Source organism: Tursiops truncatus, chromosome 3, assembly GCF_011762595.2.
Source record: "Tursiops truncatus isolate mTurTru1 chromosome 3, mTurTru1.mat.Y, whole genome shotgun sequence".
In the NCBI taxonomy this organism is placed as follows: domain Eukaryota; kingdom Metazoa; phylum Chordata; class Mammalia; order Artiodactyla; family Delphinidae; genus Tursiops; species Tursiops truncatus.
In genome coordinates this window covers 106412032-106438727 of record NC_047036.1, presented here as the reverse complement: position 1 = coordinate 106438727, position 26696 = coordinate 106412032, and the positions used below count along the sequence as shown (strand labels likewise).

The 26696-nt window shown below is 39.7% G+C and overlaps 1 protein-coding gene across 6 annotated transcripts in view; it reads right to left on the bottom strand.

Moving 5' to 3' along the window:
* Positions 1 to 17924, bottom strand: part of SLC27A6 (solute carrier family 27 member 6) — a 64158-nt gene extending 46234 nt beyond the window's left edge. For 2 of the 6 annotated variants that reach the window (XM_019924350.3, XM_019924348.3), the window contains exons 1-2: positions 16696 to 17923; positions 6284 to 6487 (exon numbers count right to left, since the gene is read on the bottom strand). In XM_019924350.3, coding sequence (XP_019779909.1) covers positions 6284 to 6487; positions 16696 to 17221 — 730 coding nt within the window. In that variant the 5' untranslated portion in view covers positions 17222 to 17923. Of the gene's footprint in view, positions 1 to 6283; positions 6488 to 16695 lie in introns of all 6 variants that reach the window. The other 4 variants (XM_019924351.3, XM_019924349.3, XM_019924347.3 and 1 more) reach the window with 4 other exon arrangements.
* Positions 17925 to 26696: the final 8772 nt, after the last annotated feature.

The following is a 26696-nucleotide window of genomic DNA, read 5'->3' as shown; positions in this document are numbered from 1 at the left end:
GTCCAGTGAATTGGGGATTAGCAGGAAGAAGGAGGAACAGATGATATCTAGAGAAAACCAATTTAGGGGCAGGGATGAAAAAATCTGGGGAATTCGGGGATAATTTTGGAAAAAGGAAAGAATCCATAGGATTAAGGAGAAAGAGGGACAAAAGTAAATAGAGACATAGATGGTGATAGCAACTGGCCCCAGGCGCAGCGTGGAAGGCAGTTCTGTCTTTTTCCCCCTCCCACTACTTACCGGAGTGGCTGAAGGCAAGGCTGCTCTGACCAGGCTTAAATAGCCTTTCCTAGAGATCTTCAGGCACCTAACCAATTTCAGTGAGCAACAACAGAACCAGAAGCTGGCAGACTGAACACATACATACGCCAAAAGAATGGCCAACACAATTTTAGAAAGGCAGATGGGGACTTCCCTGGTGGTCCAGTGGGTAAGACTCTGCACTCCCAACGCAGGGGGTCCAGGTTCGTTGGGGAACTAGATCCCACATGCATACCGCAACTAAGAATTCACATGCCACAACTAAGACCCGGCTCAGGGAGGGAGGGAGGAAAGGAAGGAAGGAAGGAAGGAAGGAAGGAAGAAAAAAAAGAAAGGCAGATGGACAACTGGTGACTGACACAGCAGACCCAAGAAGATGAAACCGAAGCTGAAGCCTTGAAGAAAGTTGGTTTGCTCCCACAGAACCCCAGCGAGGCTCAGAAACTTGATGACCAGGTACCCCCCCCCAGTGGAATATCAATATGGAACTATAAAGAGGGAGCTAAGTGGGAGTTATGTTTAAGAAGCAATTCCATCAGAGTTATAGATAAGGGAATCACCCCTTGTTCATCAAGATCTCACAGAATCTCCCAGGTCAAAGACATGCGAATGGTATAAAAACTGACCTCAATCCTTTCCTTACTCAGAGACATTCTAAGTCTGTTCCTGGGTCCATGGATATAATATTTTGGTGAGCTTGGGCAAACAGAACTTCATAGTAGTAAAATGATTAGGAAAGATTCAATATAATCCAAAATGCTCCCTTATCACCTGCCTGAAAGGGCTTATGAGCAAACTCTACTGCCGTCATCTAACTTTTCCAAGTCTCATTTCTTTACATCACTTGCACCAACACCTTCATCGTTATCAACATAAGATTTTTATGTGAGAATCAAGTGATTTTTATGATAATAGGTGACATACTAATATTAATTCTCATGTTCATTACAATTATCATCACTTAATTCAGCTCTGGGTTTTGAGTTGCAAAACATCAGCTTATATTAGAGAGAGAGAACAAGAGAGATGCTTTTAATAAAAAGTGTCAATGAAGCCTCTAACAAGGCTCAATGTGAGACAGGCTGGGAGCTGGCGCCTGGGATCCTTTATTGGAGTTGCTTCACCTTGAGCAACAGAATACAAAGAAACTATAAGGGACTAAAAATAACTGTGCACGCATGCACAGTTGAGGCAATTATGAACAATAAAATACAAAAAGGCCACAGCTCAACTGCCATTTCTGAGGTGCCCAGAGCAAAAGCAGGGCACTGCACGTGATCCCTGCACAAAGTACCACCCAGGGGGTGGGCAGAACACCTAAGCCACCCTCCAGCCCAACCCACCAATCCACCCCCACCATTTAAGGAACCAGTCCCTCCTCAGGGAGTAAGGGCACCTGTTACTTGTTTTCACTTCCTCATGTGCAGCACAAGTCCCGATAAAGCCTAGCATGAATCCCTCATCTGACCTCTTATCAATTTCTATTGAGTAGAACTTAATCAATTTCTATTGATTAAAGAGTCCAAGGGCCCTAGTCAGTAAAAAATATGATTTTGTTACATTCTTTGATAGCTTTGTATTTCTAAAGCATGACATCTACTATATGCCTAATTCTGTATGTTGCTCTGCTCTGATCTCTACAAGACCCCATGTTGCTCAGAACTTCAAGCTAACAGGAGATGCTACCTGTATAACTTTCCCTGTATAAGATCATTCACAATCCAAATTTGGAAGAATGTCAATAAATGCTTTTGATATTTTAAAATGCAAAAAATAAAATAAAATTACAGCCCCAGGTTGCTTCCTCCACACTGCTATAAGATCTGATGTGTATTCTCTGGAAAAAGATGAGCCTCTGGAAACACCAGGAAGAAGAGAGGTTGAACAAGTAGGGAGAATAAAAGAAAGTCTACATCCTTCTCCAGCTCCCTTTTCACACTTGACTAGTTTTCCCTTCAAGATTTTTATCTGAGGAATCTAAGGCGCCCAGAAGTAAAAACTGACAGTCACGAATCTCCCAACAAAATGTCGTGAGCAATGAAACTAACCAGCCCACAATCCCACTCAATCACACAGAGCTTCTAGTTAGGATTTGGTTTGTTTTTGTGTGTGTGTGTTTTGGTGGCTGCATTTTAAACATGCACAGCCAAAGGTCACCAGATATTTGAGAAAATCCTCTAGGGTAAAGAACAGAGAGCAACATAAAACAAAAGATAAAAGGATGACAGAGAAAATAGAGACAAGGTAGAGAGGAGAAATTTTCAAAAAATATTAATATTCTGAGAGATATGAGACAATGAAGTATCAATAATACAAAAATAACATGCTACAAAATGAGAAATAGTAAGAGAACACAAGGGTTAAAAGATAAATCTCTCAAAAAGTAAATCAAGGGGTCCCATCAGTGAAAAACAGATTTTTTTTTTGGCTGACTGCTAAAAGCTAAATTATAGAAAGTCATCTCTTGTCAAAAGGTTTACACCTTCCCATCTTGATTTTAAAAGCATGTCAAACAATCCACATGAGATGCCATAAACGTGAACAGCAGGAGGAAATGGTACAATCTTAGTGAATGGGAATTGGAATCAAAAGGATTTGCTGTCCTTCCTAGAATGCTCTAAAATGTCAAGGCAGTTGCTTGTGTTTAACTGTGAACAAATAAAAATTTATTGTTTTGCACTTAAAAAAAAGTAAATCAAAAGGTAAGAGAAGGAAAATAGGATATAAAAGATTAGAAAATTAATAACTAAGTGCAAGGAGGCCAATCTTTAAAAAGTTAGAGTTCCAAAGATAAAAGAACAAACAAGCAAACAAATATAATAGAAGGAGGGAATGGGCAGAAAGAATAGAAATAAAGAAGGAAAAAGAAGAATATGTAGACACCTTTAAAAAAAAATTTTCAAGTACCTAGACTTGCAAGACATGAGTTTCTAGATTTAAAAGGCTTGCAAATTTACCAGCAAAATGGATAAGTAAGACTGGTTCCAGTACAAATAATCATGATATCATAGACTACTGAAGGCTAATAAAAGATTCTAAAAATCCCCAAAAAGAAAGAAAGAAAAACAATACCAGGTTGCAAGTAAAGGATTAGAAATCAGAAAGAAAAAGACTTCTCAATACGTGTACTGGAAGACAGAAGATAAAAAAGCAATGCCTTCAAGTCCCTGCATCAACATCATTTCTAATCTAGAATTCTATACAAACCAGTGTTAAGGGTAGAAAAAGACACTTTCAGGCATATAAGGACTTAAAACATACCTGCTAAATACTCTTTATCAAGCAGCTAATGAAAGCAGTGCAGTGATAAAATGAAAAGCAAACTAAGGAAATGAATTTAGAATCTAAGAATCAGGGGATCAGAAAAAAAGAAAAGAGTTGAAGGGAATTCTCAGGGTGATGGTGAGGAATGAACCCAGGACAGTAAGAGAGCAACATGTCAAGACTGGAATCATAGGGAGGAAAGCTCTGGGAAGGGTGCAGCCAAGAACGTGGGCTTGACAGAATACAGACTAGCTTTTCAACATCTAAAGGTGAGTTACTTTTTAATAAAGGGATGGGTACAAACCATTTATAGGTGTATAGAAAACTAAGCAAGCAAACAAACAAAACCAAATGATTAATCCAAGGTTGGGGAGAGTTTTACACGAAAGGAAATAAATATAATTTTGTTATACTATAGAGCTCAGCAAGAAATAGTATCTACTAAGTTATGATACTGATACCAATCAAACAAAAATTTATGATGAAAGAATATTAGGGTGATATTGGGGAGAGAAAGTATCTGCACCAGAGAGAAAGAAATGAGTGGAGGGAGAGAGTGGTAAAGAAAGAAGATAAAATCCTCATCTTCCATTGTGGAAAAGCAGTACATACTTTTTAGTAGGTACCTATTAAGTATCCAGTAAAATACTATTCATAAATCTATTTAGATAAATGGAGGTGATTACAGAAGGAAAGATCTAAAAAATACTGAATGTAATTTGTTTCAGGATGGAGAAATAGAGGGGTAAGCAGGGTACTTTTCTCTAAAATTTTTAAAACTATTAGAATTTTTCATCTCTGTGCTGTATAACTTTAATACAAATAAATATCAAACAGAAAAAATTAATAGCGCTTTTGCTTTCAGCCTGTTGTGCAAATGTATCAAACACTCTGGTTTTAATCTTCAAGAACAAAAGATGTTAATAGTCTGCTCCACACTATTCTCTTTTGGGGTGGGGAGGGGGGTCGGAGGGAGCGGGGAGAGGTAAAGATTGTTTTGAAGACCAGAGTCACTTTCTATTTTTACAAGTACCTTCCGTTGGAAGTTTTCAAAGCATATAATTTCCAAAATTTTATTGTCTCTTTCAAAGTCCAAAGTCAGTCTGAATTTATGCTGGCGACTTGATACATATTAGCATTTCCTAGTTTATTTATCAAAGCTGCTGCAAACAAAGTCAAAAAGAAAACCATAGTCTACTCTCCAGTATAGAGATCATTGTTAGCCTCCAAATAGGAAAAAGGAAAAGAAAAAAGTAAGAAAATTTTACTAATGCAATAGTAGTTTTGCTTCCCACTAGCTATCTACCTTACGTTTGGTAGTGTATATATGTCCATGCCATTGTAAAGCAATTATACTCCAATAAAGATGTTTAAAAAAAAAAAATAGTAGTTTTGCTTACAATACTACCTGTGCATAAGAAATTAGTACCAATATTTTTAATATGCCTCTAATTCAAACTCCCAGTCATCTTCAAATTAATTACAAAAGCTTACTTAGACTACCAAAGATATCATTCAATTTTTCTTAAGAATCAATTAAGTTTAACATTTCTTTTGAATTCTCAGGTAGTTTCACATTCTTTGTGTGTGTGTGTTGTTGTTTACCTAAAAATGGGAAAGTTTAGTGACTTGATTCTATTTTGTATCCTTCCTCAAACCTGCAATGCCTTCAAGATTTCCTGTTTCTCACATGTTCCAATCAACTTATGCAAAACGAGGAGAGCCAGCTACAGGTACTTAAATTGCAGCTACACTTGGACTGTGCTTAGGATTTAACATTTTATACAAGAATTAAGAAAATGGTTTTAAAGTAGACTAATGGATTTTTTAATGCAGCAGGATAATTAGAAACTATTTAAACTAATCTTTTCATTTTATACATTAGGCAACTAAGGGAAGCTAGCAAAGATCCTGCCAAAGAAGCTGGCCAAATTCCACACTCTGAGCAACCGGGTTGGGTCAAGTCTTCACACATTCCTGTGCCATTTGTACTACCAAACTTGAAGAAAATCTTTCCACATGAGACAATGGCCAAGTGAACATGGTGACTTGTCAAGTTAACGTTAAAACAATTACCTTTTTCATCCAAGTTTGGGAGTTCAAATATCTAAGAACCCCAGGCCTTCTTGGATGCATGCTTTCTGAGATGTATGGTGACTATGAAACCGAGCCCCCCCTAAAACCAAGTTCTCTTACCAACTTTGTGATTAATCTCTATACATCCAAAGCTTTGTTCCCTTTCTTGTCCCCTCTGACCTCAATTCTGGGCTAACTGAACAATAATCAACCAGAGTCAGATGACTAAAATTGCTCTTGCGGATAACATTGTTAATGTACTAAAGTAGCTATTATAGATATCATTAACGTGTAAACTCAGGTTGTTTCTCCAGGGTGAGATGAGCTCACAGACCCTCAAGCCATGAAGCACCTGGTCAGAGAGTTGTAAACCAGAGACAGCCTGACTCCCCGGAAACTGGCACAGAAATGTCACAAGCTGATGATTCACCCTAGCTTCTTTGTTCTTCCCCTTTAAGAAACCCCTAACTCAAAGATCAAGTTGGAGTGGATCTGAGGCTGGGCACCCTGCAATAAATCCTTACTGGGCTGCAGACTCCCACTGTCAGAGTTTGGCTTTCTGTGTCAAGGGCACATGAGTTCTTTGCTCAGCTACAACTACACATGGCAGAGATTTGCCTGAAACTGCTGCTTTGCAAATACGCTGCATTCTTCTTAAGTTTCAAGAACAAATGGATCTTACCTGTTGTTCCAGAAGTGAAAATATAAAGATAAGGAGTCTTGAGGTTTGAGGCAGCATGGTGGCTATGTGGCACCTGACTGTCAGATGCTGTGCTCAGTTTTTCTTTGAGTGAAATTATGCCTTGTGGAACAGACTCTTTCATTGCCCAAACACTGATATCTGCTGGGAGGCTCGGAAGGATCTCTTCTATAGTTTCAAGCAAATCTGAAAGCCAAAGGGTTAGGAGTAAGTAAATAAGACATAAATCTCAAAGCACTCACCTTGTGTGTTCTTTTGCATGTTGGAACAGGGATGATATGTAAATACAACGCTTACTTCCTTTTCATGTTGGACAAGTAACATCCCAGCCATTTCATGAGTATGTTTCAACATGACCAACAGAAAGGAAAATCTAGTTATTACCTGATTTAATCAATGCAAATAGCCCAATTCAAATTGAACTTTGGAGATTCCATTATCCGGATAGTGTTTTTTTCCCAATTTTTAAATAAAACTCTATTTTCGTACTTTGCTTTACATTTAAATTCAGGACACTGCACTAAACATTCTCCTTGAAATACAACTCAGTAGCTCATTATTCCAAAAAGCCATCTGTCTGTCACTGTTTAGTTCTACTATAATGTAATGATCCAGGAGAAACACCTGACTGGATTCACAAGATTATGGCTTAGAGACCATTTCAGAGTGAAAAGTTAAATGAGGAGATTCAGAGATGCTCTTTCCTCTGGATTAGAATAATTAAAGGTAAAAGGTCTTTGAAAGCAAAAGGAGAAAAAGAACACCTTCCAGAAAAGGCAGTAGGATCCACGGTGCACAGCAGGCTATGACAATGGCAGGTGAGAGCGGGCTGGTGAAAGCAGAGCCTGTGTCAGCAGCAGTGGGATCCAAGGCCTGGCTAGAACACACGTCAAGCAAAAAAGAAGGCAGAGGAGTAGAAAAGCCAGAAACACGGGTGTCTTCAGGCCTGAAGAGCTTAGGGGTCCTCACAAGGTCAAGGGTCTGGGTTGAAATTCAGACTGGAGAAAGGAAAAGGGATACTTCTCTCGGGAAGCATCTACTGTACACATTAACAAACGAGCAACTGTGGAAGGGAGACTGTGTTGAGTCACTCTGGGAGATTGAATTAGACCTTCTTAATTTGATCTTTAATATAGGAGAAACTGTCGTCTGTCCAGGAGGAGGGTAGTGGTAGAGAAGGAGGGAGATGGAGAGTGGGTGCAGGTCCTGGAGAAGCAAATATTCAGCGTGAAGGTATCTAGCACTCTACGGGGTACAAAAGAAGCAGAGCATCGGCATTCCTTGGATGAGGTGGAAGCGAGCGAGGCATCATTTTTTTTTCCAGAGTAGAGAGACAAACAGTTATTTATATTCTTTAAATTCTTTTAAAATGTGACACTCCTTTCCTTCAACATGGATCTTTAACAGTGAAGATCCACTTTCATGTTCTACATGGGTGCTCCAGTTTTATTTTCGTATTATAATACATCACACTTTTCTAAGATAAAAGCGATTTCTGAGTGCTATATTATTTATCTTAAAATCTACATTAACATCCACGGGGATATTACACAGGGGCCTTTTAGAGTTAATGTAAGGAATGCCAAAGATTACCAGCAACCACCAGAAGCTAGGAAGAGGTGAGGAAAGATTCTTTCTTAGACCCTTCAGAGGGAGCATGGCCCTGCAGATACTTTGATTTTGTACTTTTAGCCCCCAAATCTGTGAGGGGATGAATTTCTGTCATTTTAAGCTACCCAGTTTGTGTTATTTTATTACACCAGCCCTAGGAAACTACTTCAACCAAGGTCACAAGTTGGTGGACAGAACTGTTAGTCTAACCTAACTCTAAAATCTATATATTACCTCATTAAAGAAATCAATGATAAAAAATATTATTAAATGTAAAATATACCCTGGTCAGAATGATAAGGTCCATGTAAATAAAACCTGTCCATCTAAATAATTACATTTTTAAATAATTTTTAAACAAAAAATAAAAAATAATCGCCAGATATATTCTATTTTGAAGCTGAATTCAGGGTGATGCATTAAACATCTTCCCGGAAATGTAAATCGCTGTCTCGTTATTTCAAAAAGCCATCTGTCAGCCCTTAGTTCTACTATAATACAAAACATTTGAAAAAAACTCATGATTTACCGCCTCAAAATCTATAACCCAAATTGTTCACAAAGAAGCAGCAAGAGAAATACATCAAATAGGACTAGGAAATTCACAATAAAACCTGCAAGAAAACTGCGAAAACACAGAAAAATGATAAGGAGTTGAAATATCAGGGTTGGGGAGGCAAACTGGGGCTTGAAATTTTCTGAGTTAATTTTTATTTCTTTAACAAATCCAAATAAAATAACCTGTAAGATTCCAGAGAAAAATCTACTTGTACTGAGCATACACAGCATGCTGCTGTATACAGATTGCTTTGGTGAGGAGAAGTGAAAAATTACAAGGAATGCCAGGGGAAGGACGAGTCATAAATAAATGAAAAAGCAGGACAAGCACATGATCTGCATTTTGTATCTTCTTTCAATTTTTAGCACTAGATTTTGTTTAAATGATTCTCCTGGGCATTCTGAACATATAAGGTTAAGTCTCTGACTTGACCCATTTCATTACCTTAATTTCAAATTTCTCACCTGGAATTGTAAATTCACAGCACAAACTTTATGTGTTCTTAATAATATGTGTGTCTAAATTGGCAAATTAAGTACAAAGAAAGTTACAATATGATTAACTGTGGTCCCAAATCTTTGTTAGAATTGTAGAGTCCAAAAAATCAGAGTACTTACAGAGTGATGACTTTTACAAGAAAAAGGAAGTGAGTGGATTTCCTAGGAATCAGAGGAGATACAACTTAATCTCCTTCATACATTACAATTAAATTGACTTAGCTGAGACATTTAGAATTATCAAATAGAATTTTATCTAACCAAATTATTTCTTCAATAGTGGTAGGAAGTGTGGATGAGGATAGTGAAAATTGAAATAAAAATTTGAAAAGTCTTGTACGGGATAAAGAATCACTATTTACTTATCACTGTCAATCTTTCTTAATCAAATGGAAAGTTTTAGTGTCATTTTGCAAGTAAATTTTAAATATTAAGTCCCACCACAACATAGCATGTGTTTAAATACTTCATGGAAACTTGTTTGTGTTTCATGAAGATTTACTCTTTAGTGAAGTGTCCTACCATTGAAACCCATAGAACTGTAAGCACCTCAAAATGATGCCTGTCCTACTCCATCCTTTCACTGACTGTGCCTGGCACACACACCATAGGTCCTGGATATGGAATGGAGCTCTGTCCATGGGATCCACTGTAGGTGCAGGTCTTATCAGTAAATTACCATAAGAAAATGAGACAGACGACAATTCTACAAGATTTAACAAAGTCCGCACTACAGGAGAAGATTGAATCTCTCTTTTCAAAGCAATAGATTCTTCCAGGAAATATGCATATGCAAGGTACTGTGTTAGGAGGGGTTGCAAGCATAAAAAGAGGTAAATTATGATCTCTGCTTACAATCCTTTAGTACTGTTTGTACAAATTAATTTCTTGTTTCTACATCATTATTATGCCTCTTATTCACATTTCTAAGACTATGAAATCAATGAGTAAAAATGTAATATATTCCTCTAATATGCCATTAGTGTGAATTATGTTATTCATTCTGCATTAAAAACTCTTTTTTTTGGGCTTCCCTGGTGGCGCAGTGGTTGAGAGTCCACCTGCCGATGCAGGGGACACGGGTTCGTGCCCCGGTCCGGTAGGATCCCACATGCCGCGGAGTGGCCAGGCCCATGAGTCATGGCCACTGAGCCTGCACGTCCGGAGCCTGTGCTCCGTAACGGGAGAGGCCGCAACAGTGAGAGGCCCGCGTACCGCAAAAAAAAAAAAAACAACAACTTTTTTTTAAAAATTGAGGTATAGTTGATTTACAATGTTGTGTTAGTTTCTGGTGTACAGAGAAGTGATTCAGTTATACATACCTATATATTCTTTCTCATTATAGGTTATTATAAGACATTGAATGTAGTTTCCTGTGACCTTGTTGTTTAGCTATTTTATATATAGTAGTGTGTATCTGCTAATCCAAAACTCCTAATATATCCCTCCCCCCTTTCCCCTTTGGTAACCATAAGTTTGTTTTCTATGTCTGTGAGTCTGTTTCTGTTTTGTAAATAAGTCCATTTGTATTATTTTTTTAGATTCCACATATAAGTAATATCATATGATGTTTGTGTTTCTCTGACTTACAAAAATTATTTTTAAATTATCTTATTCTACATAAAACAAACTAATAGGTATCTCAAATGTATTGCTTGTAGCTCTTAAAACACTGGCAAACATTTAACTTTAAACTTTTATGTGTTAATACAACTAACATGAAATTCATCTGCACAGGGTTAACTTGAGCTTTCCATAATGCAAAGCAATATTCACAGAGAAACCAAAGTGAAGTTGTAGGTCTCATCACATGCTCATAATTACCATCCTACTGCTTAACAGCAGCTCAACAGGTTTCTCAAAGAACACATGGGTAGGCTATGGTGTCTAAGAAAACTGATGCTTAAGTAAGCAACGTATATCATGATGTAGATAACAATACTTCTTATCAGGCCAGAAACTAATTTCATCATCAACAATGTGCCAGCTATTTTTACAAATATTAGTTTATTGATAATCATAACCCTAGGAAGTACACTGGGGCATAAGCCTTTCAACTGTGATAACATATTCTTCCCTGAAGCACCTTTATTAACTGCCCTGAATACGAGCACACAAGTTTGTAAATGGATTTATGGGTTTTCACTTTCAGCTGTCCCCACATCTTTTGGGGAGTAGACAGTGTATTTATTATTGGCAAAATTGCGTAAGAAAATAAAAAGTAGAATACTTCATTTGACATTATTTCCAACACGTCTCCTATTGCCAGTAAATAATTATTACTCAGATGTGTGTTTCTCCCATTCAGCCTTGCCACTTCTCTGAGGAGGCACAATCCCTCTTTAAATTGTTTTTGCTCCTGTCAGTATTCGAGCACCATTCCCTTAAGGTAACACATGTTCAACATATACTGTACATAAGAATTCCAGGGTTGGTATCCTCATGATCACTGAAGAAAATAACACATGCTTAGAACAGTACCGTTTCCAACTAGTAAACCAGGAAGCCACTTAAACTTCCAATCAAAATCAGTTATTTTCTTTTGGAATGGAGGTAATCCTTGACAGAGCTGAGTCTAAAACGGGAAAAAAAATTGCAAAACGGCCATTCATTCTACTACACATAAAAATTAAAATAGATATGTGAGGCTATCATAGTACATGGATACAATACTACAGGTTCACATGAGCCATGTCTTATCTATCTGAATATGTATTACTTTCTATAGAACTTTCTACAGAATTTAAAGGGTCTTATTTTTCCTCTACCTCTTCCTTTTGGTCTTTGAAAAGAAGATGCCTTTATGGTTGAAAGTCATTTGGAGAATTACAATGGCTTGATTGTTAACTGGAATATTTGCCCTGCACAGTCTGAATGCAACAGATCATAAAAACGAACAGGGCAATGCTGCATGCATTACTGTAAGTTTAGAGAGCTGACATAGGATTGTACTTCTTGTGAATAGAAACACAAAACCCTTCTGAGAATGTGGAGACACAAACTACTACTGAATATAAAGTAAAAAGGTTTGGGATAATATCAATATATATTTTTTAGTTATCCACTTATAATTATAATAATTTAATATGTGATATATTGAGAAAGGAGAGAGTGCAAAATACACACATGCAAGTAAATCTGAGATTCTGTGGATGTTTAGTCTAAACACTAAAGACTACAAAGTCTAAAATGCTTTGACTTTTGGGGAGTCATGATTCTAACATTTAGCGACATTGATATAAAATAACACAACCAGAAATTCCATTGATATATCTACTGCCAAAATCAGCTATCAAAAGAACAGCAGAGGGACAATTGATGGGCAAAAATAGGCAAGTAAGTAAACAGTTAGTGAATGCCCAGATGTACCTTACAGTTTTTCATTAGGTCATTCAATCACCTATTCATTCATCCAGGCAGTAAATATTTATTGAGCATCTCCTTTACACTAAGTTCTGAGAATTTAGCAGCAAACAAAACAAACTTCCTTCTCTAAGAGCTTACATCTGAGTTCTTGGCCTATTCCTCAGAGCCACACAAATATCTATACGTGAATTGGCAAACAGATCTTTACCATTCCATTGAGTCACTGGGATAGCCACAGCATACAGTGACTGAGGCAAGAGGATTGGTGGGAAAGTGATGAAACAAAGTAGACGAATGGATGGAAGGTGACAGAGAGAGAAGGAAAAGGAGCAGGGCAGAGGGAGGGGTGGAAAGTGAAGGGAAGAGGAAGGGAAAAGATGGAGATGAGGGAATGGGCAGGAGCAGAAATGAGGACAAAGACAAAGGTATACCCAACAGGTTTTGAGATTTAGCATCAGAAAATCCAGGCTCCAGTTCCCATACTGCCTCTCCTAGAAGTAGGAGCTTAACAAGATTACTTGCCCACTCCCAACCATGCTTCCCTCATCTTTAAAACCAGGCTATGGCTGTGGTGAGGATGACATAAGATAATGTGTCTAAAAACAGCTTGTTATTTACACAGTACTTTAAAAATGGAAGAGATTATTATTTATTATTATCATTATTCTTATTATTGCTAAATATGTCAAAGGATATAATGACAAAAACTTTTAAAAGCCATACACAAACATCTCAACATTTTTCTGTTTGTTCCAAGTAAAGAGAAGAGCATATCTAGGTGGATGATAATCTTGGCAGCAGGCACTATTTGCAATATCAGAGTTGAAATATTGGGGGGAAAGAACTAGGTTTAATACAAGACTATTTAATTTTCAGTAAGTGCTGAAATTTTCCAGGGAATGTTGGGATGCCACCTGATACATCTTCTAAATGAAACTATACAGATATAAAGCTTTTTTGCAACTATTTTTGAATCTTCAGAATGAGAAATAGGAATAATAGTTTTATAAACATTTAAATTTTTTCTAGTTATCTGTGCATGAAAAACCTGATGTCTTAATATTGGCAACTTTAATTTTACTATTTTTATATAACTGGAATGCAATTTTTTTCATGGTTATATCAAAAGGGGATTAACAGAGCCAGAAACCATTGGGCTATAGTGTATAATACAGCAGAGTCTTAACATCAGATACCAGGTTTTGAGTCTGCTCTGTACCTACTAAGCTGTGTCATCCTAGACACCCTAGATGAATTTCTTTCCCTTTCAGTTTCCAAAATATAGCTCTGTGCCTGCTTCTCAGAATCACTGGGAGTACCTTTCACACAGTCAGCCTTGAGTAAATGGCAACATTCGTATTTCTGTTACTGACAATTAGAGCAAGAATAACATCTATTTGCCTGGTGGCTTAGTTGATACAGACAGAACTATCAGACACCTGCCATGATTAAAACGTCACCTATCACCATGGACCACCTTGGACAATATCTGGCCTGCCTATAAAACCTGTTTGACACTGTTTTTATATAATTTATGAAAAATAACATTTTGCTAAAACACAGCAAAGTGAAACGTTAAAGGTCCTATCCCAAACAGATAGTCCGACTTACTAATCTTTCTTACAGCTAACACCAAATTAGAATGTAGCAGCAAAATCCAAATGAGATCCCTTAGTAAAAGCCCCCGATGAATCTATAATGATAACAGCAATTATGTTAATTCACCAAGGATTTACTTTGTACATACTAGGCACTCAGCTAGTCACTTTACAAAAGTTGTCATTTAATCCTCAGAATGACACTGTGAAGGAGATGGTATTATCACCATTTTACAGCTGAGTAAAGCGAGACTCAGGGCAGCTGATAAACTTATCTTCAATCACACAGCTAAGAAGTGGCAGATCATAAGTGAAACCTGGGACTGTCTGGCTTATCTTGATCTAAACCACTTGACTGGTCTTTCCACCTGATACACTCTCCCTGGGGATATAATGATTTCATAATACATCTCCATTAGAAACATCCAATGAGAATTTAAGACCTCTGAAATGGAAAGTTCTAAAAGCTATATATATAAATTGTTCATGGATGAGACGCAAGATGCCAAGAATACAGTTTTCAGGGTAAGAGCTTCAAATACAAAAAAGTGACCGTGATCTAAGCCGTGCTGTTTTACAAAACAAAACTAGTAATTAATAAAAATAGAACTGTCCTACCTTTGAAAAACATAAGCAGTTTATGTATTTTGGAGGTATGCTAAAAAGAACTGTTACTAGGATTTAAGGTTGATTTCTCCAGGTACCTACTTACTGAGCAAAGCAATTAAATGTTTTTGGCTTAAAGTTCCAACAAAACCTGACTGGTAGTGGTAAAAACAAGGAAACTATGCAATTAGTTATTGGCAAGCAAAGCAAAAACTGGCACAAGTAAAATTGCAAAATTAATTGGTCCTAATTAGGCAAAAACAGGGTCAAGAGAAAAGTTTGAAAACTCTGTTTTGAGAGGTAACCAGCCCTATGCACTTCAAGCCGAGTCCGTCAGGAGACAGGATATGGGACGTTTCTCAGGTTGGCCTCAACATCATGGCCACAGAAATCTTTTCAGAGATATCGTGGCCCTTCTAGTTTGCTCTTCTAAAGGGACTTTATGGCTTTACTAATTTTTTGCACAATTTAAAGTTTAGATTTGCTCCAGAAACTGCAATCTAAATTAGAATGAGCAACTAAAATGTCAGAATATATCCAGAGATGCACTGTGATAGTTTTCCCTGCTGCATTCATATTATCACTGCCCCTGCACTAGAGGTAAATATTGCTTCACCATGTTATCAAAATTCTGTGTGACTCCTTTATCCTACTTATTGCTACAGTTCAGAGAAATTTTATCATACTAGTTAACTTCCTTCCAAGGTGAAGAGGAGCTGAATTTCAATCTTGGAGGATATTACTGTTGAATGGAAAAAAGAAAAAGAACAAAAATACACAATAGAGGCCTTCTGGCTTCTCCACTCCTATAACATAAGATAAAATCAGTGCTTAAGAGTAATAAGGGATAGATTGGGAGTTTGGGATTGACATGTACACACTGCTACATTTAAAACAAAATGCCTTTCTATGAAAAAAAATATCATCATAAAATAAAAAGAGTAAGCATTTTAGCTATTTCATCATGTCACAAACTGAGCTGGAAGGAGAACTGGAACAAGCAAAAGCGAAAGCCTTGAATAACTAACCTTTCTACTATATACTGCCTAATTCATTTTCATGTGATGTGCAATTATTATATAATAAAGGTTACACGGAAGGTACTGTACTTTAGACACCACTGGTGTAGAAATGTAGATTTTTCCCCCTATACTTCTCTGTGAATCTAAAACTTCTATATGAGGTGTCAGTATATATCTATTAACCTAAAATACTTAAATATTTTCACTGAGGTCCTTGCCATGATCCTCCTCATGCTCCACCTTCCTACCCCCATGCAAGAAGCATAAGCATAAACCACTTAGATTATACCAAAGCATCAGTTTTCATACTGCACTTCCACTTTGTTATGCAACCCATCTTACTAGGTCCTTCATTAGTTAGGCACTCAACCAAAGACTTTTCTTTGTAGTTCACTGTCAGTATATTTATGCAAAGCCTAAATCGAAGGGGAGCGGGAAGAAGGTTAGCACTTACTGAAATAAAGAAAATGATGCACAGGTTGGGGTGGGAGAAGGGAGAGAGAGAAGCTGAGAGTCTGCCAAGAGCCCGCCACTGGCTGTGAGGTGGGAGCCCAACCTTGCCAGGCAAATCCTAGCTTGCAGGCAGTGCAAAATAAGAGCAGACATGAAGACTGGCATTCATGCACTTGCGATTAAACATGTTTTTTCTGCAAAGGCAGTCAACCCGGATAATGTTACTATTCGAGGCAGTATGTGTTCCACAATGAAATCAGGATCACTTTCCTCCTCGTCAAATAATCTTGTCAGATCTGACAAAATTTAGAACTTACCAAACTCTATATCTCTGCGTTCTTGCACTCACTGAAGGTATCAAGAAAGGTAAAATGCGCGCCCCTACCCCTCCCCCCTGCCCCCCCCCCCCGCCTTCGCTAAAATAATAAGCAGCAGAGATTTCAGAAGTCTTCAAAAGCTGTGCTAATAATTAGTAATTTACAACAGAGTAAGTGATTGAAGTGGGAGAGGGGGAATTAAACCATTGGCATAGAATTATGAAACTATTTTGTACCCTTAACATGCACACTTCATCACACACCCAGAATATTAGTTGTGAATTGGTTCTAACAAAAAAATGAGGGGGTAGGGGTAGGAGGCAGGGTTGCCATTCTGCACAAGCCGACCACACCCCATACTCTACCTGCACCCACCACGAGGGCCCTGGGCTCACAGCTGCGGATGCAATGCAGGAGGGAGACGTAGCGAATGTTGGAGTTGAGGAAGGCCACCACGCAGCCCAGCTTGGCCAGGCCGAACCACACGTGAATGAAATCGGGCTCATTGCTCATCAGCAGAGCCACGGTATCGCCCCTTTTCAGCGTGGAATGGTTCAGGAAGACATGGGCCACTCTACTACTCCTCTTGTCCACATCCTGATAGGTGTAGATGTCTCCCTCATAGATGATGAAAGGTTTCTGAGGCTGCTTCCTGACATGCATCAGGAATTTATCCAGGACAGTGACCAGCTCCCCTTTCAGTCTGTACATCTCCAACCGAAGTCCACAGTGTACCACCTTCAGCAGGTACCAGAAGTCGTCCCAGAAGTAAGGGTACAGGAGTTTCTGCATGAAGCTCAGGAAGACCATTCCAGCCCCTAGTCCTGTTAGCCATGACAAGAGCATGGGGGCCACAGGGCCAGAAGGCAGCTCTGATCCCGGCCCTGCCATTGTCCTCTTCTAGGTGCACCTCTCCTCGGAGACACCTGGTCCGCAACGTGCAAGGCTAGCACCTGCAGCTCGTCCCAACCTTTCCGGGAAGAAGGGAATCTTGCGAAACAGAATCAGAAGTTTGCACAGAAGTCGCCCCAAGGAGTGCCGGGGATCAGGCGTGGGACAACTGGTGGATGAGCAGACAGCCCATGAGATAAGCTCAGGGCCTCGGGATCTATGAATCAAGCACAGCCCCCTCGCCTCCGAACCCCGACGGCCGCCCACGCCCTGCGGCTTTCTCAGGCGCCTGCCAGCCCTCCCCGGGCTGGTTGGGTCAGTCCCCGGTGCCTTCTAAGCCCCTGAGCAAACCCCACCACAGTCAGGGGCAGATGCCCTCCTCGTCGAGGTAGTCTTTCCGGTGCCTGCAACTTGGAGGCTGAATTCGAGCTGAGAGAAGCTGGGGTGGCGACTGCTTAGAAACGCACCGGCTTCCCGGCTTGATCAACCACAAACCGCGCAGGGTGACGCGGCCACACCTCCGTCCCGGGTGTCCCAGGTCTCGTGGGATCCGGGCCCCGCAGCGCCGCCCCGCGCCGCAGCCGCAGCCCAGCGCCCGGGAGCTCCCCTCGGGCACGTCGGGTCCCCGCGGGGCTCCCAGGTGACCGCCGCGCCCTCTGGAAGAGTTGCCTTCTACGCCGGCCGCGGCTCCGCTCCGAGAGTTCTGGAGCCGGTGTAGCTCTCCTCCGAGCCACGGCGGAGCTGTTGCCCGCCTCCCGCCCGCCTCCAGGCTCCCAGCCAACCCCTGCTCAGACCGCGGCCGCTTGAGCGACTCTGGCCCCCTCGCCGGCTCCTCCCTTGGCGCACGGCACGTCCAGCCCCCCGGCGAGTGTGCTGCGATCGGACTCCCAGGAGGGAAAGTCGCATGGCATGGGGTCGAGGGGAACCAGGCTGCTGGAACAGGGTCGGGGAGTTCATTCATTCAATAAATAGTCAATAAAGGAAACTAGGCTAGAGAGGCGAGGGGAAGAATTAAAGAAAAAACCCCAAAACTGCCGTAGGGGGCAGGGGGGAGGCAGGGAACAGGGAGACAGGCAACAACAAAAAAGATATTTATGAATTGGACAGATCAAGCAATATTTGAACTCTTTGTTCATGAAACATCACAAAGTTGGTTTGCCGTTCTACAAAAAGTATTTGTGAAAACTTATATCAGTAGGTTGGTATTGACATTTATACTAGAATTCTATCCTTAGAGTGCCTTGACAGTGCTTTTTTTTTTTTTTCCCGGTACGAGGGCCTCTCACTGCTGTGGCCTCTCACTGCTGTGGCCTCTCCCGTTGCGGAGCACAGGCTCCGGACGCGCAGGCTCAGCGGCCATGGCTCACGGGCCCAGCCGCTCCGCAGCTTGTGGGATCTTCCCGGACCGCGGCACGAACCCGTGTCCCCTGCATCAGCAGGCGGACTCTCAACCACTGCGCCACCAGGGAAGCCCTGATACTGCCTTTTATAAAATTTTCCAGTACTGATTGATGTGGGAGCTTAAGTCCATACCCACATCCATATATTTTTTAAAAGCATAAAATATTTTTTTTCCATTGAAATAATTTTAAAAAATGAACAGAACTTCAAACTAAGGATTCCAAAAGGGGGGAGGGCAAAGAGGAGCTGAAACAGGTAATTGCAAATAACAATAAATTTTAGACAATGGTGAAATTTTACTGAAGATAAACTGAGGGGTGTTTAATTACACATTTTTTTCTTTCACATACCACCATCCCAGCTCTCTGCTTTCAAGAAGTGTATAAATGGTTAATTGCACATATTGAAATGATTAAGCATTGCCTCACTTTGTCAGCTTTTCCTCCTTCAGTCTTATGTTCTGCAACTGGGTTCTAGCTAACCTCAGATTTCCTCATAAAGAAAAAACTGATAACTCCAAGGCAGACTGGTTTAATAATCTGAAAATGATTACTTTGAAGTCACAGTGAAGAGCCCAAAAGAAAGACAAGCCTTTAAAACACTTTTGTGTAGATCAAGAAAATGCTTTCTAAATTTATTTGGAAACTCTGGGCTTTTCAATTCAGAAACACCTTTCCATTTAAAGAAAAGTATTAGTACCCAGTAGTTTACAACTGAGAAGTTAGTTTACAGCTTGAAAAGCATCTTTGACATTCTATGCTTTTCTCTCCTAGATCTAGTCTGAATCAGTCACCTCCAAGAAAACAATATTTGAAGCAGAGAATAGAATATGGAGCAGTTGGTCTCAGACTTTTGAATTCCAATACAAGTAAAATCTGTCCACCTCTACTGGAAAATGAGTAACAAAACATAGGTTTGCCATCTTTTTAATGTGTAAAATTAAAAACATTAAGCACACATTAAAACAATTACCATCTACTGTCACCACTATTTCATAAAGGGAAGAATTTATTTCAGCATTAAAGAAGGAAGGGAATACCATTATAATAAAAGACAGTCTTTGAGAATAAATAAAATTAACTTCATGAAAAACTCATGTGTTACACTGATTTTTCATATCACGGACCTCCTAACATCATCCCAGGTCATGGAACAAAATTTTTAGCAACTATTGATATAAGTGAGCTGAGAAAATATTTGGCACCATAAATGTGAGACAGTTTGATTTATTAGGAGAACTAAAAACATATGTTGCCAAAATTTATATTGGCTAAGGCCAATTCCATGCCTGAAATCTCACCACAAAGAAGGAATCAATGATCATCTTGGGACAGCTAGAAGTATTGTGTGTATTCCTACATTAGCCCCATGTAAAAGAAAAATCTTGCTTTATTTTCAGTCCAAATATGCTCTACTCTACCCCTTTCCCATTTCCGATTTGACTTTCCTCTCTAACCCACTCCCACCCCACTCTTTACCCTCAGTTACGTTGGGGATGAATTGTTTAGTGAGTAGATCAAAGTAAAACTGAAACAAAGCATCATATGATGAGCCATGACTTATGCCCATAGGATTTTAGCACTGTAAGTTGAAAATTTTTACTTTGTGAAGATCAGTTACTTGTGTTCATATGTTTTCTGATGAAATCCTACAGCAGTCACATTTTGGATTATGGGAGGTTTGGGGAAGAAGGTAGAGGTTTAGAAAGGCCCCAGATGATGCTACATTGGCACCAAAATACCATAACAGGTATTTGCGCTGGGCCAAGAAGCACTGAGTTCCTACACTGCAGCTGGCACTTGGGGAAGGGGCTGGGGTGGAGTGGAGTATATGAGGAAGAGAGATGGTGAAATGAGAGTGAGAAATGCTGACTGTAAGTAAGACTCATCCACTTTAAAATTCTGTCCAAGAACAGGGTTTTGTTCAGGTTTTAATTACTGTTTTACTCTCTGATCGGAGTTCGGTTTTTAATGGGAAGCTTACTCATCCTACAATCTGTTTGTTTGTATTAATGAACAATTATTGCCCACGATAGTATTCCTCACAAGGACTCATGAAGCGAACTCAACATTAAAGATGAGGCTTCCTGTTAGAGAGTTGGGTGGTATTAACATTACCACATGTCTTAGATACACCAAACACTTCCTGAAATATAAAATTTTTATAGCACCAAATAAGTGATTCAGTAATAATGGTCTGGGTAACAATTCCCAAACAAATTAAATATATAATTATCATTTTTGCCACAGAATACAAACTATGCCTAGAAAGTCATGCCAGTCAGAATTCTGCCAAGACATTTTACACTCATATTTTATTCATGGCTTTTAAAAACAGTTTGCATACATCTGGATACTTCTGTTTATGATAACTTCCCCTTCCTCAGTGCTGGTGACATGTACTATTTGGAAAAGATGTTTATATAAAGTTTTATCACTGACTCTGAGTCCTCAGTGTAAGCCTCATTTCTATTTTATAAGCCACCTATGTGGAGGCAGGTCATCTGATCATTAATGAGATAAATCGAAGAAAGTCTTTGGCAGCATTTATTAGGAATTAACAATGTACTGAATATTGCAGTGAGTTGTTCCATGGGCCCCTATTTTTGCATATCTGATAAGGTCTAAGATTTAGTCTAGAAGGTATGGGCAGGGAGAGTGGGACTTCTGAGATTCAGAGCGTATATCTTATTTCTTGACACATCCTGCAAATTTATAACACTTAAAATTAAAAATTTCCACCAAAGCCTTAATTATAATAATCATTTCTCCCTGGGCAGGTAGGTGGTCCAGAGCTGGCATGACTCTGCAGACTTCAACCTGTGCCTTCTACTTAGAAAAGCAAGGCAGCTGCTACAGCTCTTGCCTGTACCCAGTCATCGACCAAGAGAGGATGGGACCAGGCAACACCTCAGTTGCTGTTTCTTTGTTTAGGTTTCATTTTTTAGCTTTTTATTAAGTGAAAAGTTTCAAACATACATAAAGATAGAAATAATACAAATATTGCTTCCAAACCAAACTCGGGTCCACTTGCCCAAATGCAGCAAAGCCAACCTACTGACACCTGGTTGAGGTGAGAGAAATTTCAGTATTTATTGCAGGACGCCAAGCAAGGAGAACATGCTCAAAAGACCCAAACTCCCTGTTGACTTTCAGGGAAGGGTTTTTAATGTCGACCTTAGGGGTAAGGGTTGTAGGGTACCTGATCAGCTCATGGACTTTCTTTGATGGGCTGGTGGTGAGGTAACAGGGTGATGTTTTGCAAATCTCAATTATCAGCCTTCTGATTCCGATCAGTCTGGCGTCTACGGCCCGTGGTGAGTGTGTAGTCCCCATCCTCTCCCTGGGTGAGGGTCTTAGGTTCTACAGAACAACTCAAAGATATGTATCAGATTATTACACATATCCCTTCAGGAGGAACTAGGACTCTTTCATTGCTGAACTATTTTTCAAGCTATCATACTTTTCTTGCTTCACTGCTTTTCCTGTGTTTCTGCATTCCCCCACTTCTCTAATTAGTAACTGCTTGAGTCTGCTCTTTGGAACTTGGGGAAGGCCTAGAAGACCAAAGCCTTTTTCTACAAATATAGAGGGGACATGGAGGGGCTTTTTTACCCAGGAAGGCCCTGCAGGGTTCTACTTAGTTTCAATCCTCCCTTTTCTTTGCTACTCCTCAATCCTGAGAGGAACAAGGGCAGGGCAAGAAAGAAAATAAAGTTTTGTTTTGTTCTGTTTGTGGTACGCGGGCCTCTCACTGTTGTGGCCTCTCCCGTTGCGGAGCACAGGCTCCGGACGTGCAGGCTCAGCGGCCATGGGTCACGGGCCCAGCCGCTCCGCGGCTTGTGGGATCTTCCCGGACCGGGGCACGAACCCATGTCCCCTGCATCAGCAGGCGGACTCAACCACTGCGTCACCAGGGGAGCCCGAAAATAAAGTTTTTGATTGAAAGGTTCATCACAGACTTGGCAAGGCAACTTGGTTTTAGGGGACTTGGTTTCACAATATCCTCCCCAATATACTCATCATCTAGGTTTCATGATTGTTAACATTCTGCCCAATTTTTCCAACTATTTTTTTCCTGAAGTATTTAAATTACAGACAACATAGAGTATTTCTACCCTAAATACCTCTGGGTATCTCTGAAAAAAGGATGTTTCCCTACCTACTCGCCATACAATAATTACATCAGATAAAATTAACAATAATTCTTTAGTACTATCTAATACTTAGTCCATAGTTGATTCCTTCCAAAATGTTTTTTAGAGTTGGTTGGTCTAAACCAGGATCAACTCAAGCTCTTTCTCTTTTAATCTGAATAGACCTTATCACAACCACTGTATCTTTTCCCAAGACATTTTCTAGTTAAAGGCCAGTGGTCTTGCAGAGTGTCCCAACTTCTGCACTGGTCTGATGCTTCCCCATGTCTCCTTTAACATGTTCCTTTGTCCCCTGTATTCCAAATAAACTGGGAATTAGACTTAAGGACTTGATGAGGCTCAGGTTAAACATTCTGGGGGAGACTATAGGTGATTCTATGTACTTTAGGTTGTAGTACATCAAGATAAACATAATACCTAGTTGTCCTGAAATAGCACGTCACTATTGATGATGAAATGTAGCTTACCGTATACACTGATCGGCACCTTGCTTCCTCCACCTAATGTGTCCCTGTGATTACAATCTGTCATTATGCAGAAATCCTCATTTTGTGTGTGTGTGGTTGCATATACTCCATTGTGTGCTATTATCACAACCTACTCTCTGCTGATGGGTTTGTTTTCAGTCTTTTGCCATTACAAATATTGTTACAGTTAATGAGCATGTGCACATAGTATATACTTTTGCCAGTGTAACTTTGGGATAACTTCCTAGAAATGAGATTGCTGAGTGAAAGAGTAAACATATCTGTGATTTTTCTAGATATTGCCAATTTACCCTCCATATCAGCTGTATCATTGGCATGTTCACCATCAGTGTATGAAATTATCTGGGAAGTACAAAAGCAGTTACTAACGGCTTTCATTAAATTGGAAATATCAGGGAATATGTATCATATTTACACAAATACGTACAAGTTAGTTCATGTTATATATTGTAAAGGTTTTTGTTCTGTTTTGTAACGCTATTATGGAAGTGTTTCATGCCTATCAAATGTAAATTTTTCTTTTACTTTCCATGATACTATTTAATTCAAAATTCATATGTTTTATGATTTTGATGATACTGAATTTCCAGCCTATATCATACAGTAAATTAGAAAAACATATTTAAAACAAAAGCTAAATTAAATTACCAGACCTTTTCAGAGTTGAGAAATATGGCAGCAATGTGGCCTCTAAATCCAGGCCACACTTCAAAGAGATACTGTTCTCCAAATTATCATAAGAATGTGTGTTCTTATTTGCTACAGGAGGTACATACAAATTTTGCCTTGGTTAATAGTTGATATCCATGAACTGCATAATATAATACCAAATGAAAACCTACAGATTACAGACAAGGAATTTCTGATGCAAGCCAACAGGAAAAACTTGTCGACTCTTTAAATCAGCTTTTGAACCCTTAGAAAGATTACAAAAGGCCTAATATGGACCTTTCTCAATGTGGAAATTTCATGAATAGAATACAGATTTGATTACGTATTTTACTGTTAATGAAAGATACCCAATAACAGATGTAGAAAGCCTGCTACTCCATCACAGCTGTGAGTTTCCAACAGACAGTCAATGCCAGTTTCTGTGGCTCAGTTTCAACAAAATGAGAACCAGAATAAACACAGTGACGGACACCCTTGTTTAAAGATCAGAATACAAGAGACACGAGTTCTGGCAATGACACGCTGACAGAACCTCTGGCTAGAGGATTTACCCAGGGGAGGGCAGAAGCACGGTTAGCTCTCGCTGCTGCCATCTGACCACATAATTTGTCAAAGCTTAGGCACAGGAGTGCCTCATGCAACTCAGGACCATCTTTGACAAGGCTCTAGAGGGAATGTTAATTAAGTCATTTCTCACCAGGGAAGCTTATGAATGGCGCTCTCCCTGCGCCCTGGCATAATACTGGTAGATCACCAGTGAAATTAAGCATACAATCTGGGCTTCAGGGTCAGCTGGCGATACCCACCTGACCTTGTCATCTAGACCAGGTGAACTAAATAGTTTTCTTACCTGCTCTTCAACCCCAAGTACACTGGAATCTGGTCTCAGCAGTCTTACATGTAAGTCTTTACACTCATATTAGCAAAGGTTGCCCAATTCAACCCCCTAATATGAAAAATCCTCAGATTGTCACACTCAGGTCTTTATGTCCTCTGGCTTCCAAGATCACATGATAAGACTAAAGAATTCTAATTCATATTCTTCTCTTGGTGGGCCCTTTTCAAAAATTCCATGTACTTATACAGCTCTAAATGGTACCTCCTCCTATGCCAATAACAAATGCAGAGAAAATTGTAAACTGAGGGGTTCCTCAGTGCTGTATCACCTAGTGTATTATTTACTTCAGTGGGACAAAGTTAGCATAGTCTAATTCTCTCCAGGCATTTACTAAGTACATATTCTTCATTGTAACATTTTTTTATCCTTCTCAATGTCATTGAGGCTACTCTAATAGCAGGCCAAGATTTAGAGAAGCTGCATGGCAAATAAAAGGGCTCAAAGTAGGTAAATCAGAAATAGATAACCATAGCCAATAAGGCATACATTCTCCAGGTCCATACACATCAGGGAGTCTTGGTAGGCATAAGCAATAGCTCTCACATCTCCATAACCATCCTACCTGGACCTTCCATTAAATAAAGAAGAGTTTCCTTGGGTGATGTTTAGAGACCAAGCTAATACCCCAGGAAAACTTCTGCCTTCTTTTCCTTTCTCCCAAGACTGAACCCTGGCCTGCACCATTCCCTCCCATCACTACCCCACAGAGTCCTAACTGGTTGCACCTCTCCTTCACCAGCCTCAATATTAAGACTAAAGGATTAGGATATATGATGTGATAATCCTGTATTCACATAACCACAATGGTCAATTGTAGTATCAGGTGGAATGGGAGGGATGTAGGCCCACCTCAAGCATATAAGAAACTTGAGTAGTTCCTTGCCTTCATTTAATCAGCAGAACACCAAGGGGACCAGCCTGCCCTCCTTTAACAGCGAGCACCTACTGGAAGACTGATGAGTGATTCTGCCTGATATCTGAGGGGCCCTCAGCCCACATGTGACAGAAATGTCACTGCTGGCACTCACTGCTGGGCCTCTCCCCTAGAAGTCCTCAGGCTCTAACATCAGCAGGTTGGTAGGTGGGTCTTTCAACTCCTGCAACTGGCCATCCCCCACTGACTCTTACATTTGATGGATCCTGAAACTACCAATGTGCTGAAGGTCAATTTGATGAGTGACACATTCACCAATATTTAATTTACTAAAAGATGATTTGCTGAGCTATTGAGAAGTTCTTTAATGTTTCAGGTTTTTGTTTTTGTTTTGTTTTGCCTTTTGCATCTCCCTGTATTGCTACCAATACCTCAAGCTTGCCCTTGTACCTTCCAGAGGCTGTCACACAAATACTAGAATGTGTGTAAGACAATTAATCCAGCAGTATTGCTGCCAGAGGCAGGGAAGGGGCAGATCCAACTGAGGGAGCAGGGCAACATTAAGCTGCAAATAGAATTTAAAGGTCAATCTATCCTTTTAATATAAAACAGGAGAATTAGCACAGGGTCAAGGTGGAGCAGGGGAAGGTGCAGGAGGAGGCAGGGACCTCATTTAGCAAAATGGAAACTTTTCAAAGAGTCCAACATTTTTCTTCCCAGGCTCAATGCTTGGTATATTTCCTCACACTAGATTAGGAGAAGGGTGGAGTAAATATAGGGATTACTGGAGCTTCATTATGGAGCCAGAATGAGGAAGGGATTAGTAAATATGAATGAGGATTTTTTTCTTAAAGCAACTTAATTATTTAAAAATGCATTTGAGGGTTAAAAGACTGGTTCAACAAATTTTAGAAGATAGAATAAAAGGACTAGAAAATACAAATTATTTTCTTGCTAGGGTTTATTTAAACCACCGGTCGAAGGCT